Source organism: Lotus japonicus, chromosome 3 (genome assembly GCF_012489685.1).
Source record: "Lotus japonicus ecotype B-129 chromosome 3, LjGifu_v1.2".
NCBI classification, from domain to species: Eukaryota; Viridiplantae; Streptophyta; class Magnoliopsida; order Fabales; family Fabaceae; genus Lotus; species Lotus japonicus.
This window is the reverse complement of record NC_080043.1, coordinates 16586188-16609576: the sequence shown is the minus strand read 5'-3', so window position 1 is coordinate 16609576 and position 23389 is coordinate 16586188. Positions and strand designations below refer to the sequence as shown.

Below are 23389 nucleotides of genomic sequence, written 5' to 3'. Positions count from 1 at the left end.
CGTTAGTTTCAACCTTTTTAATGTCCGCCTTAACACTAACGTTATGCTGACACTAAATTAATTATTATTGCGTCAATTTTTTACTTGTTAGCGTCGGCATTTTAACCAACGCTAATCCGAGCTTTTCTTTAATGTTTCAAATTTGGTATTGTCAAATTTGTTCGTGCCAGAGACTATCAAAAGATTGAATGAGACTAAGATGATCGAATAAGTCATAAGTCATTCGACGAAGGGTTTTTTTTTTATGTAAAGCCAAAACGTTTTTCATCATAAGTATAAAGATGGTTAAACTCATTAAAAAAAGTTCGAGAAATTGCAGATTACCTAGTTTTGTGGATGGCTTTTCTGCAATATTAATAACTAAACTAAATCAAGTTAATTGCATATATGAGCCTGCACTCAAATAATTAACTGAGCACAGTGAATCTTAAAATATGCCAATATGCTATGTTGTATATGATTGAGAACTTTTTCATGGTAATAATGACATAAAGCCAAATGCTTTCTATTATTACCATTGTAGTAGATATGCCACTGATGATGGGGGTTCGTACTAATAATTATTCTAAAAAGGGTGTCGTACCACGAAATGGCCCATGCATGCATAAACGGCCAAATGTGAGATTATGTCCATAATTCATTGAGCAAACGTTGTTCAATGTTCACATATATGAGGTAGTGCAGTACTAGTTTCTGTAGTTTATATTGTCCATATATCATCATTACACGAGGGGCTCCCTGAAAAGCTATCTATGCATACCAAATTTAATAACAATAAATCTTTACTCATATCCCACTTTCACTCACACCCACACAAAAAAGTTAAAAATTTAAATATATGATGAATGAGAGATAATTGATTAAAGAAGAGATAATAAAGAAAATAAGTAAAAATATATGAAACACAAACCGAGTTATTTTTGTCCTGTCACTTTTAGCATAGTATTGTACCTTAACTTTTTTAATCCTTGCATGTGAATTGTTTGTGATACGACAGTAGCCTCTCATAATAAGTAATTTCTTTTTTTGACCTTAAATAATTTCTTTTTCTCACATCGATCCAACGAGAGAAAAAAAGAGAAGAAGGAGAACTAGAATATGTGATATATAATGAATATTAATAAAATAAGAGAGAGAAATGTCTGCACTGTATAATACGTCTGTATAAATGTCTAAAGTATAATCACTATTTAATTAATAAAGGGTATCTTTAATTGACATGTATTTAACTATGCAACCCACAATATAGTAATCAAGGTGAGAATGTTAGAGAGAGAAGAGGGAGTAAGGTGTCTTTGGACAAAGGAAGGTCTGCATGTTGGAATAGGGTAGCTTTATTTTTTATTTTTTGAAAAAGAAATTTCATATTAATATTGAATACATTCTTTTAAGTAAGGCTTAGCTCCTTCCCACATGCTTTATACCTGAAGAGGGTAACCAAAGCCATTCACCACCCCCTTCTCTTCTTCAAAACGCACCCTATTCTCCTCTATTTTGCATCCGCATTTGTTCTTGAATCTCTTTGGTATTCCTCAGAGCCTCTCATCAGAGAGAAAGAGAACAAAAAAAAAGGTGAGAGATGGAGAGAATGTTCCCTCCCAAGAAGCCCTCAACTATGAATTCCCATGACAGACCCATGTGTGTTCAAGGAGACTCAGGTCTTGTTCTCACAACAGACCCAAAACCTCGCCTCCGCTGGACCGTCGAGCTCCATGAACGCTTTGTTGATGCTGTCACTCAGCTCGGAGGCCCTGATAGTACTACTCTACTCTTAATTTATCCTTGTCCTTCCATATAACCGACTTCACTTATTATTGGGATAAGGCTTTTGTTACTGTTATCTGTATATGGATCTCATATATGTCTCTATTGAATTTGCAGAGGCTACTCCTAAAACCATCATGAGGGTGATGGGTGTGAAGGGTCTCACCCTTTACCACCTTAAGAGCCACCTTCAGGTTTGAACACAAACCATGTTAACTAATTTCATGCTACCTTCTTTTGCTTTTTGTTTAGATCACTTTTTTATATGAAACTGATGGTGATTTCCTCCCTTTATCTTTAATTTTTTTGTTTGTTGATTTATTTGTTGTCTTCTTCATTCCTCAGAAATTCAGGCTTGGCAAGCAGCCCCACAAGGAATTCAATGATCACTCGATTAAGGATGGTATGAGAGGTGACTCTTCTTTCTAGGGTTCTCTTGATTTTTTTACCCTTTTGAACTTTTGTGATCTTTACACTGCATGATGGTTCTTTTGCATATTGACAAAATCTTTTTGCACTGGCAGCTTCGGCTTTAGAACTGCAACGAAACACTGCCTCCTCTTCTGCCATGATCGGCCGCAACATGAATGAGTATGCAACTTTACTTCTTCCATATATATCTAATATCTTCTTTATTGGAAAACCAACATGTACAAGAATTTGAAGAGAACATTTCGCTCCTTCTTCATCTAGCCCAATTCTTACCTTTGATTCTTTATTTTGTAATTAGGATGCAAATTGAGGTGCAGAGAAGACTGCATGAACAGCTTGAGGTAAACACACAACCCTTGATGAAAGTGAAATTAACTACACGAAGGATTCTTAGACATCCAAACAGTGCAGATAGTCAGTCACACACTGCGACATCTAAAATTTCTTTTGATTTTTATTTTTCTCTTCTTATCTTCCCTTGGGCTTAACTGTCTTAAATGCATTTTGTCTTATCAAAATAATATATTCATTACGTCTCTTTCTTCTCCTTCTCTCACCTTGAGTGTCTGTTAGGTGTTTGTTGCAGTATGCGGATAACTACAAATCATTTTCCTTAAAATTATATTTTTTTAAAGTCTATGCTATCGACATGCATGTTCTTCATGGGTTTAGGTGTGTTTGGCAGGTCCAGAAGCATCTTCAGCTAAGGATTGAGGCTCAAGGGAAATACATGCAGAGCATATTGGAGAAGGCATATCAAACACTTGCAGGTGAAAACATGGCCTCTGCAGCCACCAACTTGAAGGGTATAGGACCTCAAACCATCCCTGACATGGGAATCATGAAAGAGTTTGGTTCCCCTCTTGGTTTCTCTTTTCAAGATCTTGACCTTTATGGAGGTGGTGGTGGTGACCAGCTTGAGCTTCAGCAAAACATGGAGAAACCACCCCTTGATGGGTTCATGCCAATGAATCATGAGAACCTGTGTCTGGGGAAAAAGAGGCCTAACCCTTATAGTGGTAACAATGGGAAGAGCCCTTTGATGTGGAGTGATGATCTCAGGCTTCAAGATTTGGGATCATGCCTTCAAGATGATCCTTTCAAAGGTGATCATCATCACCAGATTCAGATTGCACCACCATCATTGGATAGAGGCACTGAAATGGATCCAATGTCAGAGATCTATGACTCAAAGCCTGAAGAGAAGAAATTTGATGCATCAATGAAACTTGAAAGGCCATCACCAAGAAGAGCACCACTTGGAGAAAGGATGAGTCCTATGATCACTACTGGTACCATGGCTCAAGGTAGAAGCTCACCATTTGGCTGAGATTAATCTTAATTAATTAGTTTTGAGAATCATTAATTTTCTCATGTGATGTGTAATTTGACATGATGTGAAACTCTCTTAAGTATGATACCTAGGGTTTTGAATTTGGTCTTTGGTTGGGAATCTGCAGTTCATATGAGGGTTATTTGACTTATTTCCTCCTCTCAAAGTACTGTTATATGGTATAATGCCTTTGCATGGCAACCCAATGTCTTATTCTAACTAATGTAATTAAAGCACGTATGCTTGTGCTTAATATTGTGAGCATTCTCACTCTTTTACATCTACCATTATGATCTCACATGATTATTTTGGCAGGGTACTATTCTACCACTAGACCACTGGCTTAACAAAAAAAACATGATTATTTTGGAATTCATATTTTATGCAGCTTCTACCTTCTGTTCAGCAGTTAATAAAAATCATAGCTATTTGTGACAAAAATCAAAGATTTTTATAATTATGCATGATAGACATGTAAAAAACCTATGTTGCATAGGATCCAAATTATTGGTTTTGCATTTGATTTTGTAGGTTTATTAGTTTTTTTTTTAATAGACAAATGTTAGTTGTTAGTAATGATTGTAAATTAGTTTTTTCATTAGCATTTAAACTCTAACCCCTTCACCCTCCATTCTCCCCACCCTTATATCTCTGACTCTTATGATGAGCTAATAGTTGATTTGCATCTAGTGATGAACACTTGTCATCTGCTTGCATGTTATTATGATCTATGAGAAAAAATCGAAGCAAGCATAAACTTTTCTTTTTATCACATTGGAGATTTTTTCTTTTATCTTTTCTTGGACCCCACTTCTCCTTTTATTTATTCTGACACCATACAAGAAACATTCTCTGCGTCAGTATTAAGCAGAATTTTCATTGCATATATTTTTTTTGAGAGTTGATTTTTAGTAATTAAATTCAAATCCAAATAAAAGCTCCATTAAGGTTGCATCCAATTCAGGTGGTACCCAAACTGTAGATTTACTGTTACATTGATAATATAAGGCTTAGAATGAAGAGGATAAAAAATTAAAAAATAAGTGATCTCATCTCTTCATATGAGTGTTTAAATCCCCTCCACTTAACATTATATTTGGTTGGCAATTAGCTTCAATGAGTTTCTTTAGCGCTTCTACCTAAAGGTGATTATTTGCTGATCTATTCATTAATTTTGGAATACGTTCTCTCCGTTATGTCATTTTAAAATTAAATTAGAGAGAAATTATTGAGAATTGGAGAGTCACCAACTTTAAATAAGTAATTAGTTATATTCATTGGATTGATACAAATTTCTGTTTACCTTGACCATCATGTGTACTTGTTTGGGTTTTTGAGCCATCAATTAACCTTTATTATTAACGGTTTCTAATCATTTTGAGTTAGTTGGTACAAGTTAGTTACCCAATGATTGAAGACAAAATCTCTTGGGAAAATAATCAAACCACCCAAATATGTATATTTTTCTTTAAATTTTATGAGAGAAAGACAAATATCCGAGGCTCCAGGTGTATATATAAAATGTAATTTGGGAAAGATAGAGCAGTGAAGGGAAAGTTAAAAGAGAGAATAATCAACTTTAAAATGCTAAGTCATTTTCAAAGTATAGAGAGAGGTACACTGCAGGCAGGTGATCCTTTCTCTTGAAGTTCCTAAGGGGATGAGTTGAAACCGACACAGAGTATCTGTCTTTCATTAGCTTTTCTCTTCTTTACTGCTCTATATTCCCTGAGAATAAGATGATCAGGACATCAAGGGTGCATCTTGTCACACAAGATTTCACTTTGAAATTCTTTTTCTTCTTTAATTTTTCGTCTTGTGAAATTCTTTAATATCTTAGTTCTCTGGACGAAGAAAAACATGATTTACAAGTTAAAAAAATATCTAAACATATAAATTTTAGTAGATAAGGACTATATTGCAAATATTATATTCAGAATGTTTATTATAAAAACATAGTGTGTGGGAGCGCAGAACCGCCTTAGTTTCGTAATGTAAATAAATACAATCTCAGTATTAGATATTGAATTATTTTTCCAGTCACGATATACAATTGAAACAGTGTCCATCACTCTTGGACACCACACTTTTAATTGGAGATGCTCTAGTTGTGAGATCTTGTCCAAATCTTATTTTAAGATCTCACATTATGATCTTCATTGGAGATGCTCTAAGAGACATATGTCGTTTGTGACGGTTTTACCTTAAAAATGGTGGAGAAAGATATATTAACATCCAAATCTAATATTTTTTCAATACCAAAATGATTTATTCAAGCCAAATATAAGTTTTACTAACTCATGTTTGAATCATCTTATGCAACTCTTAAAATCGATTTTCACTTCTAAAAGCTACTCTTATCAGTTTTAGACCCAACACCGTTTTTGGTATAGACTTGGTTACAAAACATATAACCAAACATGCACTGAGTCAATTAGCTAGGTGCAAATACAAGCGGTGGAAGGGAGGGATGAAGCTTTAAGTTCATGTGCGATTATGTAACCAAAAGAGGGAAAATTTAAAAGATAAGGGACAATCTTTTGCTGCTGTTAATCTTTAGATAATATGTAGCATTCTTTTGGTACATTTTCTTCATAGGTTTACCAAGACCCTACATCTAGACTTGCCTTACAGAGTGTTAATCCTTGCTTTAAAACAAGTATATATTTATATATACAAGCACAGACACATGCAGAAACCTTCTTCCTGTCTCCATTCTTGTTTGTGTCACTCTTTTATTTCTGATATTTGCAAGGTGAGATCCATGACCGTGAAGCTTCTCTCTTTACCAAGGATAAAAAAAAGGGTGCATGGCGCCACAACCTTTATTGGTTGCAGAGAAATTTTAGGCACTGCAACTTGGCAGGAAAAGCTAGCTCCCTTGCTATCTCCACTAGTGTAGTGTAGTACTCAGAGAGAGAAGAGAGAGCGAGAAAGAGGAAAAGCTAATAAAGCCTAAAGTGGAGGAAGAATACAACGCACTTCCATGCGTGCGCTTATCGAGGAAGCTTCTATCTTTATGTGCACAAAGTTATCAGTCTTAGCATTCAAAGCTGAAGTGTGATGCATCAACAAATGTACCACCTTTGTTTTTTTTTCTATAAAGAAATACTATTACTACTTTCATACTAACATTCACACTGAGTGGGGGCTGAAACAATAATTAAAAGTGACTGTTTAAATCTCAAGTTAATTAGAATGTTCGATCTACAAAAGCTACATTGTTGTAGAGACAATTGCTGTCTTCCAATATTAGTTCAAGTGGTAAGAATTATGAGGTATAAGAATTTGATAAGATAAACGATTGAAGTTCAAACTATAAGAAGAGACTAATTTACTAACCTTACCGCTACCATTACTTTTATAGTTACAAATTGTATTTCACATTATTACAAATCTTACATTTACATGTTAAAAAAAAGTGTAGCAGTGCACTACCTAGATTAAAAAAAAACAATCTTACCCATATGATTTTGGAAACAGGTCTTTGCATAACTGACAGTGTTTTCTTTGTGGATTAAGGTAAGGTAGTTGAGCAGTCAAGCATGCACGTTCTTCAATGCACATGTAAATCATTAGAAGTGATCAATTCAGGCGCTTTGTATTCTGTTTACTATCCCATTCACAGCTTTGGTTCTCGTAAAAAATTTCCCATAGCTCTCACAAAGTAAAGCACAGAAGCTTCTTTTGTCCCCACACTCCTTCCCTTATCCCCCTCACAAACACTCCAACTTAATCAACCGTCTCAAAGAAAATCGGACATAGGAAAAGCAGGCAAGAAACATTCATTCTTTTTTGTGGTCTTTATTTTTAGAAAAAGTTTTGCTAACACCCCAACATACCCCACACTAAAAAAAGAAAGAAACGTGATGTGATAGAAACACTACCATGATGTGAATGAATCAAAATCCTTATTGATAATAGAAAAGAAACCAAACAATCACGGTGTGGATTAATTGGCGGGATTGATAAAGTTTAACTAGATAGCTCGAATTCAATTGCTATGTATGTATTATTTAACAGGTACTCCCTCCGGTCCTATTTATAAGCATGAAAGAGAAGAAAAATCTTGGTCCTTTTTATAAGAACCAAATGAAAGTTTGAGTTATATTAATTAATTTTTTCCAATGATGCCCTTATTAATTCTAACTTGTAAAATGTGTCTCATTAATTCTTCTCTCTCTTTTCCACTTTCCAACACTAATAACAAAGGGTAATTTTGGAAGTTCATTTTAATTTAAGACAAATTTAATGCATTTTATCTAGTTTAACTACATTTCTTAAACTATGTGAATTTTTTTATTGTTGCTTATAAATAGGACCGGAGGGAGTATTTAGTTTCAGTCGTAAAAAGTAATTGTTTGAACTCCTATGCCAAACTTTAAGAGTCACACCCTTGGGGAGACCTTTAATCTTCACCATGCCCGAGTCATAATTGTGAAAACAATTAAAGAAAAAAATGCTAGTTATGAATCAGAACCTCATGGTTTCAAGTTCAATAATTGGGTATGCAGGTTTACTAAGTTTGTGTTTGGCCTTAGCATATTGATTATGGACATATGTAATTGATTTTACTACAATTCTGTATGATAAAAATGAGTTAAAATGATGTGATTTACGTTTGGATGCTTTGATGAAGCAAGTGGGTTTTTTTTTTGGGTAAGCCAAAATGAATTAGAATAGAAATACTAGGGGTATTTCAACCCATAAAGAGTACAAGAGGTGAAGAAGAAAAGAATTTACAAGGGACATGGTTATAACAACCATAAACCAGCAACGGATACATAAAGAAACAGGGCAAGTGTAAAAGACAAGGCCCAAAGCAAGTGGGTTTTGTGATGTAATAAAATTCAGTTGTAAAGTTTCATATTTAATTGCGTTTGATGTTGAAACAATTATTTGATGTAGCAAGTAAAATTGATTATGCAGAATTGATTATACTTTACAAAAACATCCAAACATATCATTTCAGCTGGTATGATTTGATTTCAACCCAGTAGAATCGATTCAACAGAATGATTATGCTTTACAAATTAAAGAGGCTCTAAATACTTTAAGAGAAAAGTTTATCATCCGTAATAATCCTATTCAGGTTAAGCAAGATTGTCTCATGTGCTCTACATGTGGTCTAGACAAAGTAGAAAAGAAACCCAAACAAAGAAACAGGAAAACAAGCTAGCCCTAAGCTTTGTATAACATATAGTCTTGAAGTGCTTTATCACCGCAAATACTGCCTAGTTGTTAGCCAATTAGAGGATTCAGTTTATTGAATTGAAAGGGATGTTCAAGATTTACATGAATAATATATATGCTTTTATTTAAAAGCAAAAGGAACAGGACAAGGAAACAACTTTTGATTGAAGGGATTATAGTAATTTTGCCTTGATGAACTTTATCATTTATCTTGGAATTTTATTTCCTCACATAGTTATTGATCATCTCTATATTTTTTGGTCAAGTAGGCTTTTAATTAGTCGCCTCCAACTCCAAGTACTCTCCAATAAAAGGTAATATTTGTCAATTAAATTGAAGTCGGTTGAGGAAAGATCGAGATTGTTGTTTCAAGTCAATTGTTATGATTGATAGATAAAATAATTTCAGTGTTGATTCATAAGTTACTTTATATGTCTTTACTTTGAACTCAAGCAATGTTGGGATTTTTCCATTAGATGTAAAACTGGTGTAACATCAAAACCGACATACAAATTGGTCAAATTTAGACAATCTATCACAAAGGAACAATTTAAGCCCGGTGATCTATATCTATTTGTGCCGTTTTGATAGTGTGACTCATACAATAATTTATCTTGCTTTAGAAAAGTATATTGGGCCAGAGGCCCATTTTGAGGTTCAAACAAATAAATTGGCATTCAGCACATTTAATACTTATGTTATGGCCCATGGCCCTAGCTCACAAGAACTTAAGTACCGGGCCGAGAGAAGATGCACAAAAGGATGTGCTGAATAAAGAGATGGTCTCGGTTGAAAATAGCTATTTGGGCCAACAATATTTCATTTAGTGGGCTGGTAGACTCTGAGGGTGAAAAAAAAGACTCCATATTTGCCTTCATGCTGAGTAGGGATGGCAATTTTGCCCAAACCCATGGGTACCCGCCCGAACCCGATCCGATTTGACGGGTAAAATTTGAGTTGACTGGATTTGGGTTTGGGTTTGGGTTTTGCCCGTTACTGTAGCCATTTATGGGTTTGGATTTGGTATTAGTTAAATCCGTGTCCATACCCGCCCAAACCCGAACCCAAAGATACCTGAAACATAAAATTACAAAAAAACCCTCATACATATATATATTTATAAACTTTGTTCTTAGTGTTTGATGATTAGTTGTACTTTTGTATGTTTGAGAAAGTAAACTTTAAACTATTGTTGTCTCACTTTAGTGATGGATGAGGATGATGAATAGTATTTATTTATTTTTTCTTTATATGAATTTCACTTTTTTTTTATATGAAAGTAAGTTCTGGATTGAGTTGCTACGTAACTAATGGGTTTGGGTTTGGGTTTCGGGTAAATCCGAAACCCAATGGATTTGGGCATGGATTTCATTTTATCGCCCATAAGGGTTTGTGTTTGGGTTTGGGTTTGGGTTCTGGAATTTGGGTTTGAGTTTGGTAATTGTAAAACCCGTGCCCGATCCTACCCGTTGCCATCCCTAATGCTGAGTTTCTTACAGGGTGGTTTGGTGGGTGGTTGCAAGGTGGGGTTGTGTTTATTTTTCGTAGGGGTTGGCAGGGTTAAATTGATAAGCAAAATGTATCAGGCTTTAAAGTGGGTGGTGCTGGTTTAACTATCTGATTTTTGGTACGATTCGGGTTGTTTAACTAAGTTTATTTCCCTTAATTAATCACAGGTATTACAGTAAATGCCTTGTTTTTATATCATTTCATGCTTGTTTTATGCAATCGCTAATCAGAACTCATTTGCTTTTAAGTGTGGGAGAGAGTGGGCGGCTAGCCCTATAAGAAGAGAAGAATTCAGATTTTTCTCTTCTCCAAATGCTTAGCTCATGAGCCAGGAACAAGTCACTTTCAAGGTAACCAAAATCCTTCTCTTTTAGTGCATAACTCTAGTGATTAGGGCTAAATATCATAATTCTTGCTAACCAATCTAAATCAACAAGTCTTGGGGGAAAATCTGCCCAGATTTTGAAATGGTTCATTTACGAGTCGGTAACACTGACTGTCGAAATTTTTCAGCCCCATGAAAATATTAAAGTCAAAACTCATCAAATTACGCGTACATTATCGTATTGATACGGAAAATATGTAATTCTCATCCGAATAATAATTTGATGATTAAATGTCGTTCTAGACAAATTCACCCACGACTCTAAGAGTGAAACGCGCGGGAAAATAACTACAAATCTCTCTAAATGTTATAATAGTAATACTCATTCAAATCCTAAGGTTTTTTAGGTCAGAAATTAGAGATGTATCTATTCCTAAATAATATGAATTGTGGTTAAGAGTGGATCCATTTGATACACTTATGGAAGACCAAGTCTTCAACTGACTAGGATAGAGGTCTAACATCAAACCAAGATTTGGAGATAGACAAGATATTTGGACATTGGAATAATATGTTTTTTCTTGTAGGTATTGCATTCCAGCTTGAATTCATCTTATAAATAAGGGTTAACACCATTTGTAAAAGCTATAATTAAAACCATCAATACAACTACAAATTTATCCTACTTGTTATTTTTCTTATATTTACCAATCGTTTACCAGTTACCTTGGTTGTTACTAAACCGTTTCTAACTAAATTCTATATAACGAGTAACTAAGAGCTTTTTTGAGTATCCTAACCTGAACTGAGAAACATATATAATTCATTCCTTAAACAATCGCTTTGATTAAAAAATCAATCTAATTGGTTATTTCACCGATCTACATTGGCTAAGTCCCTAAACAAACTTTTTGAACCAACACCGGCCAAGTTCATAATCTTTATTCCATTCCCTCTTGAATTTGTCATTTGAGCTTAATGACTTGGAAGACAAACTACTGACTACAAACATACATTAATGAACGACAACAAAGATAACAAAATTACACCCCCCACCAATACTTTCATTATACCCCCCTCCAAAGTAAAATTACAATTCACATTAACATGGAAAAAAAAACTAAGAAAGTTAGTTTATCTTGGAGAATCAACATTCTCTAGGTTTAGTTTGTCATGGAGAATTTACATTCTCAAAGATATCAGCAGGAGGAATGAAGTGATCCATAGAGAGTCCAGGCACATTAAACATAACATCATCAATGGTCCAAATCTCTTCCATCCTAGTCCTGCTATGCTGCATTGAGAGCTCACCAAACCGAAACACCGTCGCGATGGATCGCCCTTGATGCGCGATCAAGACCCCATCAACGTCTCTATAGTCGCCTATGCTGCTGCCTATGGTGGTCTCCCAATACACTGTATCATCATCCTGTGTTGGGACCCTTGTGAGGTGTGAGTCTTCAAGGTATATGAGGAGTCCACTTTTTTGGCAAAAGTAGCCGTATAGTATGTGCCTTATCACCTCTGCGGGGCCCTCACTTCTTTCAACCACAGCCTCACGATCGGCTGATACTTTTAACACGAAGCAATCAACGGTCCCGATTCGGTTCTCGCCTAAGCACTGTGCGTTGGTGAATAGACTTGCTGTGCTCTTCGGGTCCAAGCCCTGAAAATGTGAGGCAACAAAAAACACAAGGCCTTGATTTAGTTGTTTTGAATAACTCAATTAAAAAAATACAAATCCTAATTAAATAACTTTTTCAATTTAATTAATACATAATATATAATTATCAGATTTGATGTTCCAAAAATTAAAAAAAATATTCTAATTAACATAAACGTTTAAATTTGATGAACGGTAAGTATAAAGAAAGAATAATTCAATTAAAAAATACAAATATCCTAATTAAATAATTCAATTTAATTAATACAAAATATATAATTTATCATATTTAATGTTCTAAAAATAAAAAATATTCTAATTAACAAAAACGTTTAAATTTGATGTACGGTATGTATAAAATTCTTTTTACTAACATTTACTCACATAATATCACATATTCAAAAGCAGTTACATTTTTTATTGTAATTGTAATTAAAAAATAACCTATTTTTTATGATAAAATATTTTAATGACAATTATGTGTTCTATTATGTTTAGTTTTGATTTTAAAATTAACTATTAATTATTGAAATTTCAAGTGACAAATTTATTTCAATCATTAAAAATGAAATAAATTTGTATTAATTTGATTTGAATTTTTTTTCAGCTTAGAGTATCCACCGCCGATTGTAATAACTAATTCTCTCGTTGTGTGTGTTCGCACTAAGTCGTAGACGGTAGACCACAATATGTAATTCATTCTAATGGGTGATGGTCGAACTCTGAACCTCATAATTAAGTGATCATGTGAGCTTACTACTAAGTAAGAATAATTGTGGTTAATTTGATTTAACATGAAACACCAGTCACAATGCAAGATGTAGAGGTTAATTAGTCTAAAAATCACAAAGAACGTACTGAACTTATTTTATCATTTGATGTTCTATTTCTATCTAACTTAAAGCCATAAAGGGAAATCAAACTGGCTGTTCATAAACAAGGATTAGGAAGGACCCGATATCCTAAGCAAAACATTGTTTTGAGAAAAATGGGAAAGTGGAACACGAGGGCAGGAAAGCAGGGCCAATAATGTTAGTGGAGGAAGGACACTATTCATTAAAGTGCAAAAGGTAAAGTAAAAGCAAAAGGGATATAACTAAGGTCAGGTACCCTTGGGCCTTGGCCTTATATCTACCTGCAATAAGCAGCAATCCCAAGATGATGACTCATGACCTATACAATAATCATAGTTGACGTCAGATCGACAATCACGTGGCATGTAAGTATCCTAATTCCTGAAGAAAACTAGTCCTCGTTGTAGGGTAAAGCATGGGACAGTTTCTCCATCAGTGTCAGCTCGAAATATACCCTTCACTTTGGGTACTACTATTTCAATTTGTTTCTCAATCTTTATCTTTGTTTGGTGGTACAAACTACTTTGAACCCTAAGGCTTTGTCCCCCCTATAATATAGTCTCAATTCCAACAAATAATTAATTAAAACCTACCCACCACCAACCAAGAAGCCAAACACAAAATACAAATCGAGTCTTCAAAAATGTTATTTGGAATCCAAGAAATAAAGAAAGAATGGGCTAGCTTTTATTTTTTAAGGAAGAGAAAACTTTCTCTTAATACCAAGACAATCTTGAACATATATAGTTCTCTTTCTGAGTGTACAATCCAAGCAATCAGACACTTTTTAGTAGCAGCAATTTACGGGAATCTATATATATATAAAAAATTAAAAACAAGTTTCATATAAATTTTATTTAATTGATAATAATATATTTTGAATTTAATAAGGTATAAAATATAAAAATTTATAACTAAAACTAAATATATCTCAAATCTTAATTCATGTTTGAAAATTTTTATACCATTAACTTTGCAACCAAAACCAATAATTTGAGTAGAATTTTTATGAATAGTTTTTTATATTAAAATTGATTTTGAGATAAAAGGTTTGATCCAATAGTACACACTCAAAGATATCAAATACATTTAATTGTATTTTCTTTAATCAATGTATTTTCACAACTGATATAATAGTGACATTAGAGCGCACTGAGCAGTGAGAAGATTGAGCAAGGAGTTATATTTTATTCAAAAAGAAAATCAAAGACTTAACTACTTAGTTTTTTTTTTTTGATAGTAAGACTTAACTACTTAGTTAATTGTATTTAATTGTATTTGTCCTATAACTATATTATTTGGAAAATTTTGAGCTAATTAATAAGAGATAATTGTACTTTGCCATACTTTGTGTTGTTATGTACCTGAATAATGCGACGAAGGGGGCGTTGTGGGCCTTTGGCAGCGTGTGTGCCTAGCCACGGCGTGTGCCGCCACACCGTCTTGCCATTGCTGCCAGCAACCACCTTGTGACTACCTACAACCAACTCAAGAGACCACATTCCCGGCAGCATCTGCCAAAGCACAAAGCAACCATTTTCACTGCTCCTTGTCCCCAAACACTTGACATTCTTCCCAGATGAAATCTCTGTTTCACAGCAAATCATCTTCACCATCCCAGTGGCATACATGTTTTTAGTGTCCTTTTGCTGCTTCAGGCACCCTGTGGCCGCCAAGTACTGTTGTATAATGTACTTGGCTGTTGAAGTTTCCTGTTTCAAGTTACATTAATTGAAAAAAAGTTACTAAACTATCAACATTTTGAATCACCTTAAGCAAAAGTATGTAATTTTTTTTTGGCAGGGGAACTAGGAAAAATATGACACTTCAAGCAAAACCAATCAATGCTAATTAAAAAAGACAATCTAAAAATTTGTATTGGGCGGATATAATATTTGAATACTGTTATACTAAGGAAATTTTTTCTCTTGGGGCGACCGCGCTCTTTTACTTAGCCTAGGTATGTCCTTGTTTCAGGGTATTTACCGCCGACAGTAGTAACTAATCTCCTTGCGGCGGATGCTCGCATTAAATCGTAAATAATTGCTATTAAATGTGTTTCATTATCATGGGTCTCTAACCTCATCGTTAGAGAACGAGGTATTCAACCACCACCAGCAGGGTTACAGGCTTACAACTCATGGTTGTCATAACTAATATCAAAACCTTAAACTTCTCACCAAAATAAAATTAGTTTTAACTTCAAAATTAAAATTAATTGTAGGAGAATCTTAAAAATGCTACATATTATACCAACTTGAGTGGTACAAAAATGAAATTAGTAGCAAAGATGACATGATTTTGATGTGTGGAGAGAGCTTACAAATGAGGTATCTTTGATGTGATTGTGAATGCCAAGGGTAGTATCTGGGGCAGAGGGGATTGGAGCCAGGGGACAGCCCAAGACACCAAGCAACAACCTCAAATCTTGGGTCTTGGCATGAATGGTTCCATAAAATGACTGTGAATTAATGCTGCCTGATCCACCACCAGGGTTGATCTTCTGGGCCCTGAACCATTCCCTTATGGTTTCCCATGAACTCTCCTTCTTGGTTCCTTCCTCTTGCATGTCAGGGTCAGGGCCTTCCATTAAAGGTGTCAATTGCTGTGGAGCCCAACTCTGACGCCATCGTGCTCTAGAACCCATTAAGGATTCTGAGAATTGATGAAGGTTGTGAGAATGGAATGGGATAACAAGAAGGAGAATTAAGAGGGTGTGTTTGTTAGAATGTGGATTGGTTTTGGAGAGTTTAAAAGAGTGTGAAGGAGTGAGATTTAGCTTATTGAAATAGGTGGGGAGGGATGAGACAAAAGCGACAGATTATCTGTTCAACGGCAGAGGAATTTATAATAGGCTTAAATATGTTGGAAGTCCCTCTAAAATAGGGGTGCTTTGGTTAAGGCCCCTACAAATTTTTTTGGGTGGAATAAGCCCCTAATGTGAAAATAATATATGGTGATAAGCCCCTACCGTGAGGTTCCGTTTAATTTATGATGATTCTGTAAACGGCGTTGGCGTGTATTATATTTTGTGAAAATTATTCAATTAAAGAGGGTGCCACGTAAGTAAATGAGGGATCAAAAAATAAAAATAAAATGAAAATCCAAAGTAAAAAACACAAGTACGTTTGGGGATTTTACTTGAGTTTTTTACTTGGGTTTTTATTTTTTCAACCCTAATTTACTTACGTGGCACCCTCTTTAATTGAATAATTTTCACAAAATATAATTTACGTCAGCGTCGTTTGCAGAATCATGAGAAATTAAACGGAACCTCACGGCAGGGGTTTATCACTATATATTATTTTCACATTAGGGGCTTATTCCACCCAAAAAAAATTGTAGGGGCCTTAACCAAAAGATCCCTATTTTAGAGGGACCTCCAACATATTTAAGCCTTTATAATAATACAAACTCGCATGTTGGGCTGTCTATTTGCTTTATTCCACTTGCTTTGGGACTCACCCTTGTCGTTTCATTTTTATAACTATTTACGGCTTAAATATGTTGGAGGTCCTCCTAAAATATGAGTCCTTTGGTTAAGGCCCCTATAAATTTTTTTGGGTGGAATAAGCCCCTAATCTGAAAATAATATATAGTGATAAACCCTTGCCGTGAGGTTCTGTTTAATTTCTGATGATTCTGAAAACGGCGTTGATGTGGATTATATTTTGTGAAAATTATTCAATTAAAGAGGGTGCCACGTAAGTAAATTAGGGTTATAAAAATAAAAACCCAAAGCAAAAAACCCAAGTAAAATCCCCAAACGTACTTGGGTTTTTATTTTATTTTTTATTTTTTTCAACCCTCATTTACTTACGTGACACCCTCTTTAATTGAATAATTTTCACAAAATATAATCGTTTGCAGAATCATCAGAAATATAACGGAACCTCATGACAGGGGCTTATTACTATATATTATTTTCACATTAGGGGCTTATTCCACCCAAAAAAATTTGTAGGGGCCTTAACCAAAGGACCCCTATTTTAGAGGGACCTCCAAAATATTTAAGCCAACTATTTACTGTGTCTTTTATTCTCTTGAGCTGATCAGCTACCCATTTCCCATGGGGATTGGCCTACCACCTTTCATCAATTTCTAGTATCTCTTTCCATTACTAAAGCAATCCATTTTGTTTGGCTTATAAAAAAAAACTAAAGTAATCCATTATTTTTAAATTTGATTTTCAGAAATGTCTTGATAACTTGTCATATATACTATTGTTAATAGTACTAAATTAAAATTCAAAACAGGCGAAGTGTTAAGGTAAACCGAACATATATGGAGAGTTAGATTTGAAGAAAATTTTGCAAATGTGTCAATTCAAATAAAAGGCTAAAGATCAAGAGTGGTTTAAAATACAAACCTCCATAACTAACTCGAAGAGTAAGAGTGCATTTACTATTCTACATAGTATAAGGTGGTCTAAGAGCATCTCCAATGCAAGGTTCTTAATTCTTATTTTGAAGTTAAGAACTAAGAACTTTACCATTGGAGGTGCTGACATGGACTCCTTAGTTATTAAAAATAAGAACTCAGTTCTTATATAAGGAGTTTTGCTTTTTGAGTTCTTAGCTTAAAATATTAATTATTTCTCACTCATCCAAATTACTTTATTACCTTATGAGTTTTGTTTTATTACTTTATGAAAATAAAAAATATAAATAATGTGGTTGGTGGGACCAAATGAATAGTGGTAAGAACTAAGAACTAAGAACTCAAGTTGGAGCAAAATTGCTTGAGAGTTGCTTAAACACATGTGGCAATACGGGCCCACATAAATAGTGATAAGAACTAAGAAATAAGAACTAGCATTGGAGATGCTCAAATAGGAATGATTGAGCTTGATAAAAAATGAAATAAATCCTAAATTATAATATAAGCGTCTACTCACATATATAGATACATGTAGTGTTATTAAATTTGAACCGATGATAACCTCGGTTAGAATAATATTGAGCTAATGGGTCTAGTTGTACCGTCTGACCCGCTTACTAATTTAAAATAAAAATAAAAATACAAACTACATCTATTAATCTAATAGATTTTTTGTTGAACCAATGTATTCTCATAGTCCGCAGCTATTAGATTAATTGTTTCGAGTCTTTAAAATTACATTAAATGAGTAGATATCTTCCTAACATATCATTCTTCATACACCGCTCAGGAATGAAAAAGATGATTAAAAACCTGTAAAATTTTTATAAAAATTGATAGGAAAACGAACATTTGAAAATATAAACATAAAAATGATGATAGGATTAGTAAAAACTATATTACACCCTCCGGTCACTATTATAAGCAAAAGTTAGCTTTTTAGGTTCATTCAATAAATGATGTATGTAGTCATTAAAATGGTCACATACATCATTTATTGAATGAACCTACAAAACTAACTTTTACTTATAATAGTGACCGGAGGATGTATTACATATCATATAAATATGAAAATTTATTTATTTTATCTAACATTCTTTTTTCCAAGTTCAACCTTTTTTTTATTCCATGGACATAACATCATTTCTCTACTCTTTTTGGTGAACGCTAATCTAACAGCTTTTTAAGTTTTTTTTTTGGTCAACAACAGCTTTTTAAGTTTTAAAAGTTCATTTTTCAAAATGGGTTTTTATTTTGTTGGGCTTTTAGCCCATGTTGCAAACGAAACCCCAATACCCATTATTTGAGACTAGTGGTGAGGCGCCATAAGAATAGCAGCGCACCAAGACACTCTTGTTGTTGACAAAAAAAAAAGGACACTCTTGTTCATCCTGGGAGTTGTTTGACCAAAAAAAAATAATCCTGGGAGCTGGCCTCGTGATACAGATAGGAGTGCTACAACATCAACAGGGAGAACACTCATATGATCTCCATATACATATACTGATATAGAAGTAAACATAAAAAGTTTAAGAGGGTCATGTCCATCTTATTCCTCAAGAAGATCCACCACAGTTTCATAGTATTTTGTTTAAGAGGGCCATGTCCATCTTATTCCTCAAGAAGATCCACCACAGTTTGATAGTATTTTGTTTGATGATATTAGGTCTGATAAAAATATATTACCATATCATATACCGTATAACTTGTCATATCGATAAATTAATATTATCATATGTTTCGTGAAACATTAAATAATAATAAATAGTATAAAAATGAGGATAGTGTAAGTAGGTGGTAAAGATAGTGGTGGGCGGTGGTGGTGGCATCGTGGTCGAGGTGGCGGCATCGATAATGGTGGAGGTAGTGGTGGTGGGTCGTGGCGTTAGTTAGTGGTGGCGGCTATGGCAGTGACAATGGAAGCGGTGGTGGTGGTGGTGGTGTTGTTGTTGTAGGGTAGTGGCGGTGGTGGTTATGGTGGTGGTGTTGGAAGGTGGTGGTGATGGTGGTGGTGGTGGTAGTGGGGATAGCGATGGCAGTGACAGTGGTGGAAGCGACGGGGGAAGCAGTGGTAGTGGCGGTGGATTAAATATTTTCATGTACCTTACACATAACACTCTTAACAAGCCTTATCCACCATCTATATGGTGGGTTAAATACTTCATCATTTTATTGTACATGAGTGGGTTGATGGATAAACTTATACAATACATTAATGTTGACACCAATTAATAGATAAGTTCATCATGTATTGTAAAAGCTTATTATCATGTCTTATATGACGTACCAAACGAGTCATAACTAAAAATATAAGCCTAGCAATTGAACGAAAGACAAGTTTCCAAGATCAGCTCAAGCGCAAACTCACAAGGCTAGTTCGAAGTCAAGTTCAAGACAAATCAAACACAAGTTTTCAAGACCAAAATAAATGTAAGGGTTAAACGTGAAAAATATCTATGAACTTTGAGTTAAATCTGATTGTCATTCCTTGCAGGAAAGTATTCCTAAATAGGTCCTCAAACTACCTTTTTTGGTTGGAAACCATCATTACTGTCGATCAAGCTCCGACCGCCAAGCCCAAGTCACTTTGGAGCCTATGTGGACATACCACACCATTTAATGAAATGACGTGAATTTTTCTAAAAATAAAATAAAAAATAACATAATTAAATTTTAATTAACCCCCCGAATCTTTCTTATTAAAACTCTAACCCTAAAACTAAAACTAACACTAACCTAACTTCATCTCCGAATAAAATCATATTAAAACCCCAATTTCATCTCTTCCTCCTTCAGAATTCGAAACCCATTTCATTTCTAGGGTTCTTCATCTCCTTCTTCTCTCTTGTTCTCCTCTGATTTCTTCCTCTCATCTCCTTCGATTTCTTCTTCTCTTTGCCTTCCGTCGATTTCTTCTTCTCTTTTCTAGTGGTTCGACTTCCTCCTTCTTAAACCATGAGAAGGCCATGTTCATTTGCTTCTTGTGCATCTTTGGGTACTTACTCCATGCTTCCTGGAAGAATCTGTGTGTGTGGGGAACTAACTTTGTACCTAACATCCCACACTCCAGAAAACCCAGGAAGAAATTTCTGGAGATTCATGAACTTCAAGGTAAATTTTCTCCCACGTATCTGTCAATTTTATTGTGATTCCATTTTATCAAACCCAACCCTTTTTCACTTTTGTTACAGAAACCAAAGGACTGTGGATTCTTCTTGTGGGATGATGATGTTGGAGTCCAAGGTTCAGGAAGACAAGGAGGTCTTGATATGTTGAAGACAGAGTTGGAGGATTCGAAGAAGAAACTGGATGAAATGAAGACTAAATTGGAGGACACAAAGAGGAAACTTGAGGAAAGCAAGAAGAAGATTAACAAGCTTCAAAGGAAGCTTGACTGTGAGATGCTGAATAAAAATCTGGCCTTTGCCACCATTGTGGTTGTTGTGCTAGATTGGGTAGTTAGCTTTTGCTTCATTTATGGAAAAATGTAACCTGAGAAGGTAACTTAATGTAGGTAACCTATCGTAGGTTTCATTTGAGAATCCTGTAAGCATCATCTAGTCCCAATAAAAGATAATGATTGTAGGGTTAGTTTTGATTTGCTCCTAGTATAGGTATTATTATGATTACTTCTTGTTTAATTCCAACTTCCTGCGTTAGATAGTGAAATGTCTCTAGGATACATACCTCTATGAGTTTCATTCCTATTTTTACTAATCACCTTATGATGACGGTTTGCTTGTAAGTTAGTGCAGTTTGGTAGAAAAGTTAACAACAAAGTAATCATTGAGTTACAGTTTTAAGAGGGTATCGTTGTCACGATATGTAATTTAGATACATATGCTTGTAAGTTAGTGTAGTTTGGTTTAAATTTTTTGTTTTCGATACTTTTTTAATTTCTATGTCGTACAGGTGCATGCTAACTCGTTCTTGTGAGTATAGTTTAGAGTTTGACAAGGAAATTGAAAGAATAACTCACAATGGTCCTGAACGCTGAACAATTTACTAGCCTACAAGGTTAGGATCCGTTGAACCGGTGATCAATTAACCCGTTCCGAGTTTTAAAACACTCGTTCTGAATACTATTGATCGTCCCTTATGCTTAGATGATTTCATGATCAAATTGGGAGACTTTTTATACATGACTTACATTATAATGAATCTAGTTCAAATTATGCTAATATGATAATTTTCCTCTAAATTGCGCTTTTTTTTTATCGGCCAATTTTTTTAGTTTTGTTTTTTAGGGGTTTTTATCCTTTGTAAGGATCGATCCTTACACCTGCATATCCTTAAGCGCTTACCACTTGAGCTATCATTTAGAAACCTGTAAGTTACACTAATTTGAGATATTTTAGAAAGTGATATTTAAGAAGGATGTGAGGGTAGACCTTGGAATTGGAATGATGACGTAATATTCTTTAAAGTAAAACTTGTGGCATGAAGAATATAATACGAAATCGATTAGTTAGAGTTTTGTTTCAGTGAAGTAGGCGATTTGCTCAACGAAAAAAAAAGTCAAGTAGGCAATTATTTTGTGATTTAAGTAAGTGATTGAGAATTCAATATTTAACTCTTATCTTTAACTCTTATGCGTTATTAACGATTTGATTCTCATTTAATTTCTCATGAATGAAAAAAACTTATTAACTAGTCAGCTAGCCCCAAATCAATTAGTGCAGTAACCGCGAATGGGAGATTAATATCAAAGCTACTTATTGTGATTCAAGACCAAAAGTTTGAGAGCATATAATTATACTCTTATATATTGAATATCACTATTTTTGAAGTGGAAGATTGATTGTTCAATAGGGCACTTCAGCATCAAAGATTTATCATCTGTATTTCTTCTATATCGAAGGGTTGAAAAAACGTTTCGATCTTTTCTCCTTTCTAAATGTATACCCTTATATGTGAAGCTTTCAACTGCTATATATCATAATAATACTAGGTAACTTGCCCGTTAATTTTATTGAATTTAACTTATTATAGATGTTATTTCGACTTCTGGACTTCAGTTACATAAATTAAGACTCCAAGTAACATGTCATATGAAGAATAAATTGTATAAAATAACTAGAACGAGTTCATTGATTGGGTTTTAAAAAGCGAATTACTTAACATCTTTGAAAATGATTGTAACAAGAAAAAAACAATCCACCTAGACAAGAAAACATGCAAGGACGGACGTAGCCATTTAGTTATTATTAGTGCAATGAAAGTATCGAGGGAGACGTATAAGTATTGAGGGAGACGTACGTAGCTATTTTTTTTAGTTGGATTATTTTATAGTGGATTGTTTGGTCATTTATGAACCATGTTTTTAGTATTAACGATTAGTACATGTTCTTTTAAAAAAAATTTAGTACATCAATATCAATATCAATATCAATATCAATATCAATATCAATATCAATCAATATCAATATCAATATCAATATCAATATCAATCAATATATATTAGAAAAGAACAACTTCTAGCATGACGTGTCGCTCTCACAGGCCAAGTTAGTGACGTGTCGCTCCCAGATTAATTCTCACCTAATATTTTACATGTAAGCTCTTTCTCCTTGACCCCACTTGCCACATGTGCCCTGATTTTTCCTTACCTTATTTCTCCTTAATAAAAAAATACATTTTTAAATTTAAGATTTGATTAGGATTTAGGTTTTTTATTTCTTGATTTTATCTTAATTAATTTTTGATTTATTTTTAGAGTATTAATTAATTTTTATGGTATTTTTATTGAATTTTCGGATTTTTAATTAATTCCGGATTTTATGATTTTTTATTGTGATTTGCTAGATTTTGATAGTTTTTATCTATATTTATTTAGTACATTTTTAAATTTTAGATTTGATTAGGATTTATGTTGTTTATTTCTGAATTTTATCTTAATTTATATTATTATTTATTTTTAGAGTATTAATTAATTT

General features: G+C 34.0%; 2 protein-coding genes across 3 annotated transcripts; one reads left to right on the top strand and one right to left on the bottom strand.

The window, feature by feature from the left end:
• Positions 1–1396: 1396 nt before the first annotated feature.
• LOC130748775 (myb family transcription factor IPN2) lies at positions 1397–3816 on the top strand. Of its 2 annotated transcripts, none has more exons than XM_057602020.1 (6): positions 1397–1757; positions 1882–1958; positions 2110–2167; positions 2289–2355; positions 2495–2537; positions 2882–3816. In XM_057602020.1, the coding sequence occupies exons 1-6, from the start codon at positions 1580–1582 to the stop codon at positions 3524–3526; spliced, it is 1068 nt and encodes a 355-aa protein (XP_057458003.1). In that variant the 5' UTR covers positions 1397–1579; the 3' UTR covers positions 3527–3816. The 2 variants fall into 2 exon arrangements, with proteins under 2 accessions (XP_057458003.1, XP_057458002.1); XM_057602019.1 differs by having other exon boundaries at positions 1399–1757; positions 2110–2176.
• Positions 3817–11362: 7546 nt separating this feature from the next.
• On the bottom strand, positions 11363–15893 carry LOC130749134 (uncharacterized). The gene is made up of 3 exons (XM_057602429.1): positions 15397–15893; positions 14438–14785; positions 11363–12222 (listed from the first exon to the last, which is right to left on the bottom strand). The coding sequence occupies exons 1-3, from the start codon at positions 15718–15720 to the stop codon at positions 11728–11730; spliced, it is 1167 nt and encodes a 388-aa protein (XP_057458412.1). The 5' UTR covers positions 15721–15893; the 3' UTR covers positions 11363–11727.
• Positions 15894–23389: the final 7496 nt, after the last annotated feature.